The sequence below is a fragment of the Protopterus annectens genome, chromosome 3.part0 (genome assembly GCF_019279795.1).
Source record: "Protopterus annectens isolate FY-2018-M chromosome 3.part0, PAN1.0, whole genome shotgun sequence".
Classification (NCBI taxonomy): Eukaryota; Metazoa; Chordata; order Ceratodontiformes; family Protopteridae; genus Protopterus; species Protopterus annectens.
The window spans coordinates 467584078-467604588 of record NC_056731.1 but is presented as its reverse complement, the minus strand read 5'-3'; the positions used below and the strand labels follow the sequence as shown (position 1 = coordinate 467604588).

Below are 20511 nucleotides of genomic sequence, written 5' to 3'. Positions count from 1 at the left end.
ATATATATATATATATATATATATATATATATATATATATATATATATATATATATATATATATATATATATATATATAAACGATTCTCAAAGTAAACCATAAAAAGGTTGGCATAAATTAAGGCTGATGATCAGGACTACACTCAAGTACTATGAAGTACAAAATTTAATCAGGAACCACACTGCCCTACTTTGCTGATCTGTTAAAATGATGATATGAGATTTGGAGTTTCAGCAAACTTTATTTTTCTTTATGAGTAAAATATGTGTTTTAATATGTTAATGCTAAGTTAAGGGGAGTACAAATTGTTTTCTGTTGTTATTAATTAGTTCTGTGTTACACAATGTAAAATGTGCTCATTTGTAATTCTTTACTATATAATATAAAATGTGTTAAATTTAAATATCCCCAAAACATGCTCATAGAGACGGGCGCACACACACACACACACACACACACACACACACACACACACACACACACACACACACACGTATGCAAGCATATGCATTCTGTACCTGAAAAAATGCTACTTCTCACATTAATATTCATAAATTTTAAAAGTTCAACTACATGGCAAACTGACTTTGAAAAAATGTTGTGTGCAACAGTTGTGTTGTGCTTATCAGCTTCATCCATGTACACGGGTTGTTGTGTCTGGAAATGCAGAGTAGAGCATCCCCTTTGAACCGTGCATTAACTAATATAAGGGTCAGTACTCAGTAGTTTGCACTTCTAGTAAAGTTATGGCAGCTGGTACAGACTGGAATATTAGTGAATACTCTGATATGTTACACCACTTAAACCATTATCCTGAATACTTTATCTTTATACCACACTTATTCAAATCATTAACACTGTCAACCGAATTGCTGTAAACAGTATCTGTAATGCTGTCATATTTTGATAAATCTTCAAAGTGTATAAACTGCACTTTCTGTACAGGGTCTAAGAATACTAGCTCAGATTAGATGAAGTTTCAAAAATTAGATATTGTTCAGTATTTTATTCAGGCTGGATACAATTATATGTACAGCTGTACTGAAAAAATCTGAAAAGAAGACAATCACAGAACGTAGTATAAGATCATCTTATTTGCAGCAGCAACAAATCTCACCAGATGTGTACATCACATGAGCTGCTGCTGCACTCTGATGCAGGATAAAGAGTGTTACATAATGACAATCAGCACTGCACAGCTGAGTGATACTTGCAAAGGAGCCTAGAAAGGTAGGCAGACAAGGAAATAAAAAGACGGACAGGTGAATATGCTGACAGCTAGGTAAATGTAGAACTGCAACAACATGACAATCTTAATGGCTGTGTAAATTATTTTTTTTTAAGTATAGACACATATCTGTGTGTGTGTGTGTGTGTGTGTGTGTGTGTGTGTGTGTGTGTGTGTGTGTGTGTGTGTGTGTGTGTGTGTGTGTATAAAATACGAAAATTTACATTTGGCATTCTCCACTTCTGTACTGCTTCAGTCGCAGCAGTAAATTTTCAGTGAACGTAGGAGTTCTCATAAGACTGAGCACCTCATATCCAATCTGAAACCATGAGTGTAGTTACATGTAATGGCTCACACAGAGCACATATACCAAGATGCCAGCCATGTCTTATTTTCTCACCATACATTCTAAACTAAGGTACAATAAAGAAAACTCAAGTCTCTTACCTGCTTGTGCAGCCATAATCAATGCTGTATTTCCTTCTTTGTCCTGCCAGTTAACATCAACAAAAGGGCATTGAGACAATGCAGTGACAACATCCACAAAGCCTTGATAACAAGCCATGATGAGGCACGTCTGAAAATGAAAGAGGAAATATTTTGTTTTACATAGTCGCTGTCAAGACTACTGACAAAATATAAATATTTGTAGCCTGAGACTTCAAAATCTACAGGGTATAGTAGGTTTTAACACTTAATAATGTCTTGTAACACAGCCCTCCTTCTACAACACATATAAAATTAAGTGACAAGTGACCTGTCAAAACGGTAAACCAATTTTAAGTACATAATAATGAATTGAGACATTAAATGTAAATTATGAAATCTGCATTTCCATAGACTTTCTAAGTCAATATGAGTTTTACTAAGGAAGCCATAAATCTGCAAATTGAAAAGAAGACAGAACTGTAAACTCCTCAACTATGGCAAGTATTCATACCTTTGTCTTTGTTTATTTACTACTAGCAGGTTTAACATGGCAAGGTACATTTAGTGCAATTACAGGGAAGAAAACTCCAGGAACAACTGCTGTACTGTCTTAAATAAAGCATACAATATGCATAGTTATTAATCAGTAACTGAAGATACATTATTCAATGTACAATGAAAGAAAATAAGAATAGATAAGAACAATAATCAGGAGACTATAGAGAGAAAAAAAGAATCTTGGCATCCATCTCAGTAATACATCATTTCAAGTTACGATTGGCAACCCGATCATAATCCCTAGCATGCTATGGAGATATGTCTGCTCCACATACTAATAGCCACAGCAAAATTACAAAAAAAAAAAAAAAACACAGGAAGTGTTGTGTCAGCTTTGAATGCTGATAATGAAGTTGGGAGCCTAGCGATTTTTGTCCATTTACTGAGTGTAATATAGACAGCCGACAGAAACGGAGTTGAAATTATCCCATTTCTTGTTTAGATGGTATTATTTACATTCAAATGTGAGTTAAATAACACCCTTATTCAGCACTACTATAAGTCCAGATGTAACATTAATAGTTTAAGGGATGCTTAACAATTGCTGAGCACCTTTCTAAGCATTGTTAAGGTCAGGTCTTGCTATATAGTAGTGCTGAACTAGGATGTCATTTAACTATTTGATAGTACTAACAGCGCTCCTTGCACTACACAGAGGATTGTGATTGGCTTGCACATCATAACCAACTTATTATGTGTTCAAAACATGGATATCAAGAAATTCACCTGGAGATCAAAGCTCGAGAGGTGAGTCTTGGTATCTATGTCAAGAACACATATTTTAGGGTTATGATCAGTGAGATAATCATAATTCTTTGTAGTGTGTGGAGCTTTACCTGCTCCATGTACTATTGGTTATGAGGAAAAAATTGCAAAGTGTTTTGCCACTTTCAAAGCCGTAATGGACGCTGTTAGAAAGCCAGTGTAGCATTGAATGTCACATTCACACTTACCTTTCACATCTCTCCACTGTCCATATTTTTAGAGAACATCCAGATTATTGCTTCATGTTTTTGGTTTGTTCCTCATAAAATCTGTGGCTTTCAGATAAATCACTGAGGATTTAAGGCACTAAATAATGACATGCATTGGACTTTCAGAGTTTGTATCCTTCAGAAAATACATGCAAATACAAATCCTGTTATTCTAACAAGTTTTGAAGTTCATTACAGGAACTTTGGGACAAGTTACTTGAACAGACAGGAGGCAGAAACAATTTTTTATTCTGCCACTGTTCATAGGTTCATAGATTAGTACTAGGCTAACTGCCCTTGCGAGCCATTTAAGCCTAGCCAATTATCCCCTGTGAGATTCAAACCCTGTACCTTGCATTTGTAAGGCAAACACCTTAACCATTAGGCCACCCTCCCAACTCCATTTGCTGGTCAGTACAGGCAGATTTTACTGTCTAGTGTAGGACCCAACCTTAACAGCTTCCCCAGGTGGTGATTAACATTTAATAAGGTTGGGGTGCGTGCCATTCTGGCGATTGATTTGTCTTTATCCAAATATTGAAGCATAATCATCACACTCCATGCACTACAAATCACCAATACACACACAGAAGATTTAGTTGAGAAATTCCATCTAGAATGTGCAGCTGCAAGCAGAGAATTTTCATGTAACAGCATTTCAATGGCATATCCAGTTGTAGTGCACATAGCTTCTCAGTGAGTTTTACATACATACGTGGAAGTAGTTTACTGCAGCAGGCAAGGAGGCCTGTTAACGAACTTGTGCGCATAGAGCACTATGAATCTTCAGAACTATTTTTGGATTTCCTATAATTATAAGGAACATCTGTGCTATCAGTTCTCTTACTGGGATGAATACATTTTGCAAGGCTAAAATAATCTGTAGTCCTGGATGACCATATTCATCCTTTCATAGCTTCCAGTCGGTGTTTAGCTCTCTTAATACAGTGAGCTCAGGTTTCATACTGAAAGCAGCCAGCACAGAGTCTACTGACGATCTGAAGGACGAGAGATGGGGTAACACAGAGAGAGGCAGAAAAGAGTAGACTGAGTTTGTTTTAATTTAAATGAGAATGGACTCCGTGTATACACAATAGGAAACCTGCAAGGAAAAGTGGCAACAATGCAAGTTTCTTTATGTTTCATAACAGAATACAGTATGCCATTTCCTGGTAAAGAGTGACACAAATTGTACATACAGCCACATGGTCACAAAAGAATGTGCAGTGCAGCTTTCCATGAGATATATTTTCTTTCTTTTTCCTCCCTTTTCCTTCTTTTTACACCCCCACTCACTGTGGCCATCAATTTCCCTCATGACTCTATATGATCCATATTTTCCCCTGAAGAGCAAGAACCCACAGGTTGTGTGCTGGGAGTGCTGCTGCTATCTGTGGTGGGGAGAAAAGCAATCCTGCTCCATCCTTTGCCACAATGGAGATTTTTTTCTTTAATTTTTGGAATTCCTTAAGTGGACTGTGGTTGGTCTGCTGCAGCAATGTGGATCCCCTAGATTCATATTCTCCTCTTATGTCACTTATCTGGGTGCTTAACCTTTCTAGAGCAGGGTCATCAGATGGCAATACTGGCAAAGATAATTTCATGAAGTCAATGGACCCAAGAGCAGCCACTATTGCTTGCAGCAATTTTGGACCTTCCCCTTACATGCTGCTATTGCCTGATAGGCCACTATGGTGCATGAATTTTGGTTCCTCCCCTAAGGCACAGACAACCTCCTAGGTCTTGCCCATTCACCTAGCCTGGTTGTTGTTCTAAACTTCAATCTCTACCAGGAATGCAAGAATACTATAGCTCACCAGCACATCAGAGTCTCATCATTCCTTCCTTTTCCCTGTCAACTCCCTCAGGTACCCTAGCCACTAATCAAACCCAGGTCCCCTAAGCTATAGTCAGAGCTTAATCTGTCTGGCCCAGTGGTATCCAGGAGCATTATTTTTGGTGTAGTTCTCTGTTGGATTAACCTTGAATGAAACAGTGAACAAGCAGGAATTAAGTAGTACATATTGTGCTACATTTTATTATTGTGTTGTTCCTGATAATGTACTTCATGCAGTCTCAAGGTGCCATGTACTGACTCGCACAAAAGTGTGTTCACGGCTTTTTCTTATTTAATTAGATGTTGTACACTTGTGTGCTCAGTCCTGGAACCAGCATATATCTCTAAACTAAATTGAAACATGCTCAGTAACAGATTTAAACATTTTCCCCCGGATTCATGAAGGCCGGCGTAAGGCTTGTGCCGGCCGTGCAGTGTAGATGTGTAGTAGTCGCGCCATATACATATTAATGAAGGCACGCAGCCACCACAGCCACGTGCATAGGAAACGTGCGCGAGTGCAAGGGGCATATCGAAGTTGCGCAGGGAGGCGTGTCAATGTCGGCTTCCGAGGAGCAACCTAAACTGCCGAATATTATATTCCGCCAGCAATAGTAATCGTACCTATTAGTGTCCATGGAGACTGAAATGTATGCAAAGCAGAGTCCCTGTGAACAGAAAATGAAGACTCAAACACAAATGCATGGTAGGGAATAACGGGTCCCTACCCATGAACAAATGACAGGAAAACCGTGTGCCTGTAGTCCAACGTAGTGTAGATAGCTATACCATGTGAAACGTATCAGATGTTAGCACGCCACCAGTAGGTATGTCCAGTCCAACGGAGAGGGTCACCAGCCGACCCATAATTTGAGGGAGGGAACATAGCTGTGCAGATGTGTCCATAACAAAATACATGAGGAGAAATGTAGATATAGGTAGTGACTGTATGTCTGAATCATATCCCACAAGCCATGTAATAGTCACATACAAAAGGTATGTCCGTATTTCACATACCAAATGTGATAGGACATAGCATACGCATGTAAACGAAACAGAAGGAGCATATAAACGAGCCATAACAACACGGACACATGTAGGCCGAAAGGAACAGTATGATCCATACCATCGACCAAGATTACCACCTGTCCCACTTTGTGAGCGACAGTCCCTCTGTGGGCAGATGTGTCCTGACACAAACATGTAAAACTGGCAAATGTCCAGAGAATATAGGACATAATTCCTCCATAGACGTCATGCAATAGTAGCATTAAACATATTTCACTGGACGTATAATACAGTAATTTCATAACAAACAGAATAAGATACCGAAATGCTACAAGAATAAGCTTAGATATAGCTAAGAATTGTAAGTTCTATCTGCCGAACTGACCGTGGGTATGTGTCGGCCTGTAAAATATGCTGTGTTCACCGCAACTGTCACAGTAGGGTTGCCACCCTTACAAATGGCCAAAGTGGGACATGTTTGGTACAGACATCAGACTGTACAGGCCAACACATACCCACGGCCAGTACAAAGGACAGAACATAACTGTTTTGCCTACAGAAAAGCGTATTCCTGTAGCATTTTAGTTGCTTAGTCTGTTTCTCATAACAGTCAGGTATTTTAGATACAGAATTAACTGTTTAATGCAACTATCATATAAAATATAAGAAATACGTTTGTCCTAAAATCTCAGGACATTTGCCATGTTGACAATTACATGTCAGGACACAACTGCCCAAAGAGGGACTGTCCCTCGCAAAGTGGGATAGGTGGTAACCCTATGTCACACTGTGGACAATTGAAAAGGTGGAAACACAACCGTTAATTGTGGGGAGGCAATGTCCACAACAGTTGGACATGTGTAAGGAATAGCTTGGACATAGGAAAAGGTGCCATCCTACCAATGAGTAGAACAGGCTGGCAAAATCCGGAAGGCAGCTGTATAATCCGAAAGTGTATGTGACACAGTCGAACGGGTAGTACCCGGATATACCAACCAAGTAATGAAAGTGAAGTAAGGGCGTGTACCTATGTGCGTGAGATATAGCATGTGGAAAGCAAACATGGCAGGGTAGTCCACACAACCATAAAGGTACCCGACACATGTAGAGTAGTCAATGTGTAACTCTGGCCGTGTCATGGGCCAACAACCAAAGTAGTGCTCTATGGGGTGTGAGTAATTCGCGTGTGAGGGGTGTGTGTTTAATGGTAAATTCCTCAAAGGCGATACTTGTGTCGTATGCAGAAAAGGTGAACCGGAGGTGTATGAGGGGGCAGCGGGTGAAGTGGAAAGAAACACAACCTCATGTAGAAACAGCTGCAAGACAAGCAGACAAGCCATAGTGTAGAACACAATCCCACAAACATATGAATATGGAAATATGAGAGACAAATGTATACATACTGCACCATCACATACCCACAGATGGGTCCTGATGGAACTGGCCATAACAAACGCAACACACCTGGATGCATAATAGCCTACCCAGCATACCCTCCACAACACACAACCTGCCACCATACTGGAACGTCCACCAAATCCAGCCGTATTTGGTCCACTGGTTTGTTGCAGAAACAGCTGCACACAGTGACCCCTACGCATATAGGTTCATAGGTTCATACTAGGCTATCTGCCCTAGGGCATTTATAAGCCTAGCCAGAGTGTGTGTGGCTTTCACCACCCCTTAGGATGAGAATACTATACCCATTAGTTTGCTGTGCCTCTGTCCAGCAGTGATACAGAGATGATCCCCGGGGTAAACCTACGATCTCCCATCCACTCGTCAAGATTTCTCTTGAACTGAGTCAGTGAGGGGCTCTGCCTCACATGGACTGGGATTCTGTTCCATAGTGTAGGGAGTCTCTGGGTGATGAATCTGTCCCTCCAGCACGTCCTATTTATATCCGTGTTGAGGTTTAAGTCTCTTGCTCGTGGCTCTGGTGGATTTGGATTTTTGAGGTGGAGCATGTCCATTAATTCCGGGTTGGACATGGCCTTGTATGTCAGGCACAGATCACCTCTGAGCAGACGGTATGTGACTGAATAGAGCTGGAGTTTCTTCAGTCGGGCATCGTATGACATATGTTTGAGCCTTTATCCTTTTGGTGAGGAACTTTTGGGGTCTTTCCAACTGCTGCAGGTGTCGGGTAAGGTACATTCGAATGGGGCGTTGTACTCAATCATTGGTCTGATAAGTGAAGAGTACAGGGTACAATGACCTCTCCTGATCTGGATGTGAATCCCTTCATGATCAGGTGGGCAATGTAGAAGGTCTTCCTAACCACTTTGGCAATGTGAGTGTCAAAAGAGAGGTTACTGTCAACTTGGGTCCCCAGGTCCCTGATAACTTCTTCCGTGTTTAATGGATTACCACCTATGTGGTAATTAGGGTTACCTTATTTTTCCCAAAGGGTATGACTATACATTTTTGGCATTTAGCTTAAGGCCATGGCTCTGGCACCAGTTATCCATTTCTATGAGACCTTTCTGGAGGATGTCTGTGTCTGATGGAGTGTCAATTATGATGCCCAGTTTGCAGTCATCTGCAAATTTTGTCAGCCACAATCCCCTATGTTTGCCTGCACTTCAGAAAAATAAATGCCGAACAAGAGGGGCCCAGGACTGAGCCCTGTGGGACACCGCTCATGACCGGCTTAGAGTCTGACATGGCACCAGCAACTCTAACCCTGTGTGTTCTGTCCTTGAGCCAGTTTGCAACCCATCTTGTGACATATGGGTTTACATCTAAGCTGGTGAGCTTTTCTATGATGCCCGAGTGGGGTATTGTGTCGAATGCTTTTGCTAGGTCAAGGTAGGCTGTGTGAACTGCCTTACCCTCATCAATGGCCTTAGTGACTGTTTGAAAAAGTCGACCAAGTTCAAGAGGCAGGATCTGCCCTTGACAAAGCCAAATTGGGTAGGATCCAGTGTCTGTAGGTCCCCAATGTCTTTATTTATGAGTTCCATTATGATCCTCTCCATAGCTTTGCAGACAAGGCTCGTCAAGCTTATGGGGCGGTAATTTCCAGGGTCCGTAGAAGCACCGCCTTTGTGGAGTGGGACCACAGTTGCCGTACGCCATTCTTTGGGTGCGTATCCTGTAGTAAGGCTAAGATTAAACAGCAGCCTTATGTGTGGGTTTAGTTCCTCATTGAGTTCGTGTAGCACACAGCCGGGGACACCGTCCGTCCCATTGATGCTGTGTTTTTGCTTTAGAGAGAGCAGCTCTCACCTGGGCATCTGAGATGTTTGGGAGGCTAGACTCTGGTGGGATAGATATTTCTCCTTTTGGGGGAGGGAGGAGAAATTTGCACTGAACCTGTCTGCCAGTATGTTGGCAATGTCTGTGGGTTCAGTGATTTTTTTATAATTTTGGACTAATTCTGAGCATATCTGGGAGTTTCCACCCAGGTTTCTAACATAGCTAAAGAAGGCTTTATGATTGTCTTTTGTGTCATTTGCGATTTTTCTCTCAAAGTTGGCCTTGGATGATTTTATGAGTGATCGTAGTTTTTTGCTAGTATTGATCAGAGATGCCTTCCCATTTAGGGATTTTGCTCTGTCATGTAGTAGCTTTCTCTTCTTGTTGTAGAGTTTGTTTATGGCTGGAGTCCACCAGACCGGGCGCCTGCCTTTGGTGGAAAAGGTCTTGATTTTATTAGGGATTGCTTGATCCATACATTCCTGGAGGTGTAGGTATTGTCACCCTAGGTAGTGTCAGGATTGCAAACCATGTATCCCCTGCAGGTAAAACCCCCTGCACGTTTTCGTGAAGCCACAAAAATCTTCGGTATCTAACTTGTTTTCGTCTTGACCAATTTTTGGGATATCCCTCACGGGATGACCAACTTGTGTAAATAGTAGAATGGGTATGACGACATGATGTCCAATCCAGTAGATATCTGGACACAAGTCAGAACGTGCAGTGGAGGTCCATGACACTATCCAGCCCTAAGTGGGCATGCATAACCTACCACCCAGGATAAAATACCTTCCCGTGACGCACGTGTCCAGACACGAATAGGAAGGAGAATATAATGCATACATTTGCAAAGTGGAAAACGGCATGAGGGCGAGGAAGACATTACGTAAACAGGTCAACCCTGATCAAGTGTGAGGGACACTGACTGTGTGCAGTCATGACTGACCATACCTGTCAACCTGTGTGAGCAAGATATCTGGACAGAGCTGTGAATATAAGTGAGACAAAGGTCCAAACTCAAGGGCAATCTGTAAACATATCTCTTAGAAACATAGAATTTGATAGAATAACAGTTTGCACATTGGCATTAATGTCTGGAGTATGAAGTCTGAAACCCAACTGTCTGTCAGCATGTTCCGACTGCAGTCTTTAATGCTGAGCTACTGCTGTGCCAGAACACAACAGTGTATTACAGAGGTCCGTGCCATACCACTCAACTGTCCGGATATTCGCAGAATGACTAGGGTCACCACCTGTCCCACTTTGCGAGTAACAATCCCTCTGTAGGCAGTTGTGTCCTGTGAAAAAAATCAAGACATAGCAAATGTCCTGAGAGTTTATTTCCTAATTTACTTTAATAGTCGCATAAAACGGTTATTTTATATATGAATCCTCAATATGTTATGTGAAGTAGCATAAGCAATTCAAATGTTACTAGAATAAGCTATTATATGTACAAAAAAGGTTAAAGTTCAGTACTATGAACAGCCCTTCACACTTGTGTAATGTACAACCGCATACCTGTAGTCACTTCATGTCCAAAAATAACAATCCCCGTATGACTGTATACAGGTAATAGTCAAATGTTAATGGGAACACCCCTCACCGGGGAGTATGGACTGTAATAAACCCACCCATAATATGTAATGCCAACAGAATTAGCTGCTGACAGGTGCGCAAACACCTGTGTCTATAAACACAGGTAAAACTTCAAAATAGGAAGATAAGCCCTGTCCATATGCTTCATCTGACATTTGACCTCAGCCAGGGACATTCCGTTCACCGGGTGGATAAGCCTAAACCCAGATCACTATATGAACACCCTGACAATCAAAGACCTGTATGTGGCTGGGCTATATGCCTTAGTGTTCTGCATACCCTCGGAGTGATTAACAATGCAGCCAGAGTCCACAGCAGTAGGCAATAGAGAATGTGTAATATGTAGTACCGCCTTTTTCCCAGCAGGAGAATGGATGCCTGTGTCATAGGTGAAGTGGTGAGGTGTATGTTGATGTAGCTAAGTACTATGGGTATGCATATCAATGAGGGAAAACACCAATAGAATAGTGGTTCCGGTATCCGGCCAACGTGAATGCAGTCCCGGTTGACCTACGACCACTGCACATATAACTTGAAAGTGTAATTAAAGCGTTCGTGCAGTACACACATTTAAATATGTTAAGGTGAACGTGTGTTTCGCAGTAGTCCGTAAACTGGAATACAAATATGTAACTGTTACGGTCAGAATTATGAAAGTTCATGGAAGCACAATTATCTATGAAACATATGTAACCCACAATAAGGATATGCAAGTGCGCCTGCGCGTGTGTAATCCACTCACAGAATAGAAAATGAATGGTGTTTTCCCCACGTTCCATGTACATGGCTCATACCTGTTAAACCCGTAAAGTACGAAACCGGACAAAGCCATGACAACAACTGGTACATATAGGGACAATCCCCAGATATTACCTAACAAACAGAGAAAGTGGATAGAATAACAGATGCATCACTAGCATGGATTCTCTGAAGGGTATGAAGTCGTAACCTGAAATGTTTGTCATTATTTACCAACGTCAGTCTTTAATGATATGCCACTAACTTGCCAGATAGACACAAGGTTATGAAAAATGGACCACAAATAGGGACTATCCCCAGATATTGCCTAACAAACATAGAAAGTGGATAGAATAACAGGTGTGTCACTAGCATGGATTCTCTGAAGGGTATGAAGTCGTAACCTGAAATGTTTGTCATTATTTACCAACGTCAGTCTTCAATGATATGCCACTAACTTGCCAGATAGACACAAGGTTATGAAAAATGGAGCAAAGATAAGAGGCATACAGCTGTACATGCAGCGGAAATCTGTACAGTTGAAAGGTATGATATGGAGATATATATACACATATATCCACAGACATAATCCAAAGCAAATTATGAGATGAGGAATGTACAGACATATGTATATATGTACAGATATATATATCTATACACACGATACATGAATAGATATATACACAACAAACATATGTCCCTGTACATATAACACATGTACATAAATAGGTCACGGTATAGCTAATATGGATAGACAGACAGACATGCATGAAAGGAGAATACACCGATGGTTTCCAAACCATTTCCCGGAAAGTACCAGTGTGACAGGGCCTGCAAGTTCTACACGTTAAACATGAATATAGGTGTCCTTTGCAGGACCCCAAAAATTGATCCGTACGAAGTGCGAACCGTCATTGATGCTAAAGACGTCACAGCTGCAACTACGATATAGCTGTACATGCAACAGTAGCAGGTGCAAGGGTAATAACACATGGGTCGATTGAATGTATGACATACGAGCTGATATCCACAGAGTGAGGAGTGCTCGGAAGTGTCCTCACACTTTATTATCTCTCACATTAAACATGCCTAATAGGTACTGTGGAGGTGTGTCAGGTATGGGAATCATGGATATGCAGAATTGGGCCAAGGTGCTGGTTGGCACAGATCTATTAGGTACGCCCCATGGGAGTGATCAATATACCTATGTGGGTATAGCACATGCCTATATTCACCAAAAAGGTGCAACCCACCCACTGGATATTGTGTAAACCATTGGGGGAAGACATAGGGACCTATATCAGTGTCATGTAGGCGATTATCATGGATGGACACGCATATGACCAAGATGGTAACCATCTGCCAGAATGTCAGAATAAGACAGCTGGACTAAGGCATAGTACACGACAGACAAATAGGGACTATATTAAATATACCTCAGACAAAGTCAGACCGTTGATAGAATAATTGCGTTGTCGGGAATACAAATGTTATGAGAGTTAGTAATCATGAAATAGAAATGTCAGTCATGATTACCTAACTGCACAGTCCGTCATGGCTTGCCAGCAATCTATCAGAAAGGCACATTATCATGACAAATGTAAGAGAATCATAGGTCAAACCCCAGGGCATATACCCATAATGTGTACAGGTGAGAGGTATGAAGGTAACCCGTCCTAATGAAATGTACAGAACTAGTGATACTAGGTGGACAGGTGAGAAGAAAGACGTCAAGACAAATGACAAAACATGTACAACTCATAAGCATGTTTATCCACAAATGTGAATTACAATGTATGGCCTGTGAAAGTCAATGTGAAAGGTTAATAGACCAACCAACATGTGTCCCTCAGGGTGTCATGCAGTGTCACTGATACAGTGTCCAGTACACCATACTCGTACATGAGATCTGCCACTGACGGAAAGCGCAAATACCGGCCTACACATAAGGTACATGATGGAATAAGTAGTGTGGATAAGCACCTGTTGGCCTGTGTGAGGAATATAACCCAGTGGGTGGGTGTGTTCAGCAATAGGAATGTAATGGTAACTGGCCTGTGATGGCACCATGTATTGTGTGTATTGGTGTAACTGTACAAATGTGCAGATGTATGCCTCATATGTGTGGTGTGTTCCTCTCACAATCTGTACCTGCATACCTCTCAACTGTACAGATTTTTGCAGAATGTCCAGATTTTTGCCTCATATATTTGGTACATTTTTCATAAAATTGTGGTTTTCTGGCAAATTAGTGCAAATCATTAAAGACTGAAGTTAGAAAATAATGAGAGACATTTGAGTTTTTGACTTCATACCCTTCAGAAAATTCACGCTAATGCAAAACCTGTTATTCTATCAACTTTTTAAGTTTGTAAGAGCAATATTTAAAAACTGGCCCTACTTGTGGGCTTTTGCCCCACTTTTAGTTATGGCTTTGTCCAGATTTCCTGCTGTAGGAGGTTGAGAGGTATGTGTACCTGTCTGCCAAATACCTGAGAACTGACGTCATTAAATAATGATAAACATATGTGTTTAAGACCCCAAATCCCTCAGAAAGGGCATACTAATGCAAAACCTATAATACTGCCAACTATCTACGTTTGTAAGAGCAATATGTAGAATCTGCCCCTATCTGTCCCCCCATCATGTTAGGCTTTGTACAGATGTTTTGCACTAGGAGGTTGATAGGTATGATCAGAAACAGATACATGTCTGAGGAAACAGCATTATCAACTGCAAGATAACGCAGAAGGTATGAAAAGCGCTGCAGTAGGAAGTTCATCCACATGTATGTGCTGACATGTCAAATGACACAGCAGTCTACAGGAAGTACCTATAGGTTCATAGGTTCATACTAGGCTATCTGCCCTGGGGCATTTATAAGCCTAGCCCGATTGTGTTTGGCTTACGCCACCCCTTGATTTGAGTATACTGTGCCCTTTTTAAAGTTTTGTTTACTGTGCCTCTGTCTAATAGTGACATGGAAGTAATCCCTGGGACAAACCTACGATCCCCCATCCACTCATCAAGATTCTTCTTGAAGAGAGTCAGTGAGGTGCTCTGCCTAACATGAGGGTTACCTTTACCAATGATGACAGTGGGATATACCCACAGCCATGCATACACCACAAATAGACATAGCACACAGCAAACCCTAAGCCATGATACACGACGCCTTCGGCGGTTATGGATTGAGTGAGAGTACAGCAAGGAAAGATGATTGCCAGGCTATTCAGCAAACACCCACAGGGGCATGCAAGACTTCCCGTAACACGAACATTGCACGGACAATGTTGGGATTTACAACATACCCCATTTGTATGTGTAAGCTATGCAAATGATGTAATTATAGGGTTGCCACCTTTCCAAATGGCCAAAGTGGGACATTTGTGCTACAAACATCAGATTTTGCAGGGCAAAACATACCCATGGCCAGTACAAAGGACAGAACTTCCGTTGTTTGCCTGAATAAAAGTTTATTCTTGTAGCATTTTTGTTCCTTATTCTGTTTTGTATAACATGTAGGTGTTTCAGATACAGAATAACTGTTTTATGCAACTATTACATACAATATAGAAAATACTTTTGTCCTAAAATCTCAGGACATTTGCCATTTTCTCACAATATTTTGCAGGACACAACTGCCCAAAGAGGGACTGTCCCTCGCAAAGTGGGACAGGTGGTAACCCTACGTAATTACGCGATACATGAAACAGTAAGCTGTCTGTGCAAGAGCAGAGTTATGTGCAGAAATGTACCCAGATGTTATGCGACTAACGTTTTGCACGTTGCTAAACGGAGCAATGACAGCTGCAAATACAGTATGAATACAGTCGAAGAAGCATGCCAATGTCCAAGTCCAAGGCCAGTGGTGGCTTTGTCCATTGGATATCAATGAACCAGTAGTTGTCCTCCCCCGATCCCCGGTGTGGAAGCGTAGTGCAGCACCACAAGAACGCGCTGCGCTTCAACACAAGACATATGGATAATATACATACAAAATGTAGGTTTAGTTAGATGTTAGTATGCCATGCAGATAAATGGCAAGCCGGAGACAACATGGCTACTGCGTACTGGTACCTATGTGTGGAAGCGCTCTGTTAGAGATGTAACGAAGCATTTGTAGGCAATGTGAGGCAAGTGAGGCTGAGGATAGTGAATCACAACATGTCATGCCATATGGGCCAAGCCTCTACAGTGTAGTGTAGGTTAAGGGGACTATTAGAGTAGAAGATAGGTGACAACAGGAGTGTGTATGTACAAAACACTGTAACCTCACCGGAGCAGTGTCACATGTGTGCTGTCAGTACTCAGTGGAAGAGGCGTGTCATGACCTATCCCAGAGAACATCAGGAGACTGACGGCATACGCCATGGATACCACCGATGTGACATGCAAACCTGCCCACAGTGTGTCTGCGCCCATGTGTGCCAGTAAGCCCGAGTAAGTATGTTTACGCACATGTTAGCCCGTGTGCGTGTGTGGAAGAACGAGTAAGCTAGTATACGAATGGTGAAGCCCATGTAATGTCGTGTATGCATTTGTAAGCAGGTATACATGTGTACTACACACATCACACACGTACTGCACACACAGACACACATGCTGCCAATACTACACACATCAGTGAAATGGCACATGAATGGAGACTACATCATCAGAGGTAACAGTGCTGTAAACTATGCTACAGTGATGGTCATAGCTGCAATGCATCATGCCTGCTGAAGTAACACATTGTGTGTTAACAGCATGCTAACATCAGTACAGTGGAATAAAGCCACTGTGTGCAGCAGCACCAGGTTAGTCAGGTCCTGCATCAATGTTACACATCACAGGTGGTGGCACAGGTGACATCATATGCACAGGGTGTGGTGTTAACATGTCCAGAGCTGTCATAGAGCCATCCAATGTACACGTAGGTGTGTGTGTGTGAGGGACAACGGTTATTGCATGGTGCAATGGGTGTGTGTATGTGATAGCCATAGCTGTTTGTGGTAAGTGTGTGTGTCTGCATATACACAGGTACAGCATGTGTCAGCCATATACAGGAGGTTATGGGACAGTCACAGACCGTACCTGCCAGGCTGTAGAGATCCCCATTACTGGCCATGGACACCCCTCCATGCATCCAACACAACCCAGTCCTGCACCTGTCAATGTCTACACATACAGTCCTGGGATCTGTACCACAACCTGTGGATAAACGTGTGTCTGTAATGTTAACCTGGGGTGCATAGACTTGACAGTTACTACAGATGGATATGAGCCATACTCACACTCCAATGTAATAACCACCGCTGACTGTTTCAGAGATCTGCATATGACCACTCAAAGGTGCTGCACTAACATTGTTTCCAATGCCCGTGTAATACCCAGCAACACAATAACCGGTCACTACACATGTATAAGCCATGATCACTACAGCACACAGTATGTGCACTATCACAGAGCCATAGCAGATGTACATATATCCAAGGTGTTCATGTACAGACAATGCAGCACAGTCAGAGTGATAATCCCAACATACATATCTATATACAATATATATATATATATATATATATATATATATATATATATATATATATATATATATGGGTCTACTTTACATTACCGAAACTACACTTCACCGACACACAAAACACCGACCCCAAATAACCGAAACCACACAACACCGACAACTCACAAAACCGAACACAATTACACCGACACAAACAACGTAAACTACACTAACACACAATGACATATCCACTAACCCTAACCCAAACCCTAAGGTCCGACACTACACAGTTACCCTACCGCACCCTAACCCTAACTCACTTAACCCACCCCTACACCTAAAGACTGTCACTATCGCACACTTAACCTACCTGCACCCTAACCCTAACTCACTTAACCCCTAAAACATAAAGCCCGTCACTATCGCACACTCACCCTACCCGCACTCTAAACCTAACTCACTTAACCCGTCCCTAAACTACAGTCCGTCACTATCACACATTTACCTTACCCGAACCCTAACTCCGACACTACCACACACTCACCTTTCCCACACCTTAACCCAAAATCCCACAATATCGCACACTTACCTGACCGCTCCTAACTCCGTTACTATCGCACACTTACCGAGTCGCGCTCACACGTTACCCTTGTTGGTCTTTCGGCTGTCAGCAAATCACCTTTCGATCAACTTACTTGTCAGTCGTTTCGTCTCGGTCTTCTGCGTGTCGGTGAAGTGTTGTGTCGATAATGTAAAGGGGACCCATATATATATATATATATATATATATATATATATATATATATATATATATCGCTATATACATACATATCTCTCTCTCTCTATATATATATATATATATATACATATATTATATATATAAATATATATATATATATATATATATATACACACATATATATATATATATATATGTAAATAGATACATATACACACACACACACACACACACACACACACACACACACACACACACACACACAGACACACACACGTGGCAGGGTTGGGAGCAGAACATAAACGTAAGCACTGTACCACACGACAGCATTACGCAGTTACAAAATGCGCTACCGTGATCAGTGGATCACATGATTCACACAGGCACACGTCTAGCCTGCAGACAGCAGCATCAAAGATAAAGACGCCGCACGGATGTTATAGAGAGTGAATACTGTCAAAGCAATGTACTGTTGTCAGTCAGCTGGAAACACACACACACACACACACACACACACACACACACACACACACACACACACACTTGGCAGGGCTGGGAGTCGAACATACACCTAACTACCCTAACACACTACAGCATGACGCATTTACAGAATGCGCTACTGACATTACTAAGCACAGCAGTCCCAGAGGCAGACATCTAGGTGCGTGTCATCATCCGCAAAGGCAAAGACATCGGTAGCAAACTGCTGTGGTGTGCGGCGTCTAAAAGCAAGACTGAGTCCCCAGGCGGATGGGAGCATGCGCGCAAACACACACACACACACACTTGGCAGGGCTGGGAGTCGAACATACACCTAACTACCCTAACACACTACAGCATGACGCATTTACAGAACGCGCTACCGACATTACTAGGCACAGCAGTCCCAGAGGCAGACATCTAGGTGCGTGTCATCATCCGCAAAGGCAAAGACGTCGGTAGCAAACTGCTGTGGTGTGCAGGGTCTAAAAGCAAGACTAAGTCCCCAGGTGGACGGGTGCATGCGCGCACACAAACACACACACACACACACACACACACACACACACACACAAACACACTTGGCAGGGCTGGGAGTCGAACATACACCTAACTACCCTAACACACTACAGCATGACGCATTTACAGAATGCGCTACCGACATTACTAAGCACAGCAGTCCCAGAGGCAGACATCTAGGTGCGTGTCATCATCCGCAAAGACGTCAGTAGCAAACTGCTGTGGTGTGCGGCGTCTAAAAGCAAGACTGAGTCCCCAGGTGGATGGGAGCATGCATGCAAACACACACACACACACACACACACACACACACACACACACACACACACACATACACTTAGCAGTTGCAAAGGGCCGTCTTGCATGCATGCACGTGGATTCTAAACATGGAAGGGCGCAGTTTGGAATGTACTGTGTGTCTATCTACACAACGGCGTACTGGGCATGCTCACACACTTAGCAGTTGCAAAGGGCTGTCTTGCATGCACACGGATTCTAAACATGGAAGGGCACAGTATGGTATTACTGTCCACACGTACATGAAGGCCACTCACATGTATTGACCAGTACACACTCAGGAGCTATCACAGATGTCTCAGGTGCATATCACAGACGTACACACCACAATCTAAAATGTAGCCCTCCGACATCACCATGTCATTGGACCAGCAATACACAGCCATACATTAACACAACACCGTGTGACTCATGACCAGTGCACTGTACATAGGTCTACAGCAACTGTGCAGACTACACATGTACCAACAGGGTTCCATCATGTGTTATGCATTGCAATGATACCACAGTACATAACTGGGTCAGCTCTACACATACCAGGGGCCCTGGGTCTTACACAGCTGTGACAGATGACTGTCGCTGTACACCAACGAACACACATGTTAGGCTATGTCATACATGTAATTGCAGTGGATATGTGCATGGACCACACACATGACACATATGTACATAGCATAGCTTTTGCTGTCCTCCGTGCAGGCAAGTGGCTACAGCAATCATACGCATGCAAATGGAAGGTGGGTCCATGGCTTTTAAATGCTAACAGTACATGAGGCAGCAATGTTGACTGAGGACACATTCCCTCTGTACTAGTCACCCATGACACCCATCATATCATACAGCAGTCCATGTGTTATGTATGTCAACACACATGTCCACCAATTGCAATGCATACAAACATGGCTACATGACAGGCATGTAGGACCAACACACATACAATCTGTAGTGTGCATGCAGCTACCATGCATGTGCAGTAGCTGATGTAAGTAACTAATCTGTGCCTAACTACAACATGCAGTTGCAATGCAGCCCCATCATTGACACCTGTATATGGTGACATACGACAGTACAGTAGGATGTACAGCAGGTATGGATGGATGTGTGTACATAAAGTGGTGATCCACCTGTGTAGATGGATGTTTGCCAGGGATGGCTCACAGGTGTGTCACACGCCATCCTACCATTACATGTGCAAACAGTATGCTATGTTACCGTTACTTGACAGTAGAGACATAAAACCTACACAGCGGTCAGGTGTCACCGACAGTACGTCACTTGACACCTGTAACACTTACATCCTCCCATGTGCATATAGCAGCACAATTGCCGAAGGTAGCATTGGTACACATAATGCGGCCAATACTGCTGAATGTCTGTCAGACGTATCATCATATAGCAGGTGT

The 20511-nt window shown here is 42.4% G+C and overlaps 1 protein-coding gene across 1 annotated transcript in view; it reads right to left on the bottom strand.

Annotated features, from left to right (window-relative positions):
* ANKRD33B (ankyrin repeat domain 33B) overlaps window positions 1–20511 on the bottom strand; it is a 405799-nt gene that overhangs the window by 214230 nt on the left and 171058 nt on the right. The window contains exon 2 of the mRNA XM_044065601.1: window positions 1677–1806. Within this exon, the coding sequence (XP_043921536.1) occupies window positions 1677–1806 (130 nt within the window). The remainder of the gene's footprint in view (window positions 1–1676; window positions 1807–20511) is intronic.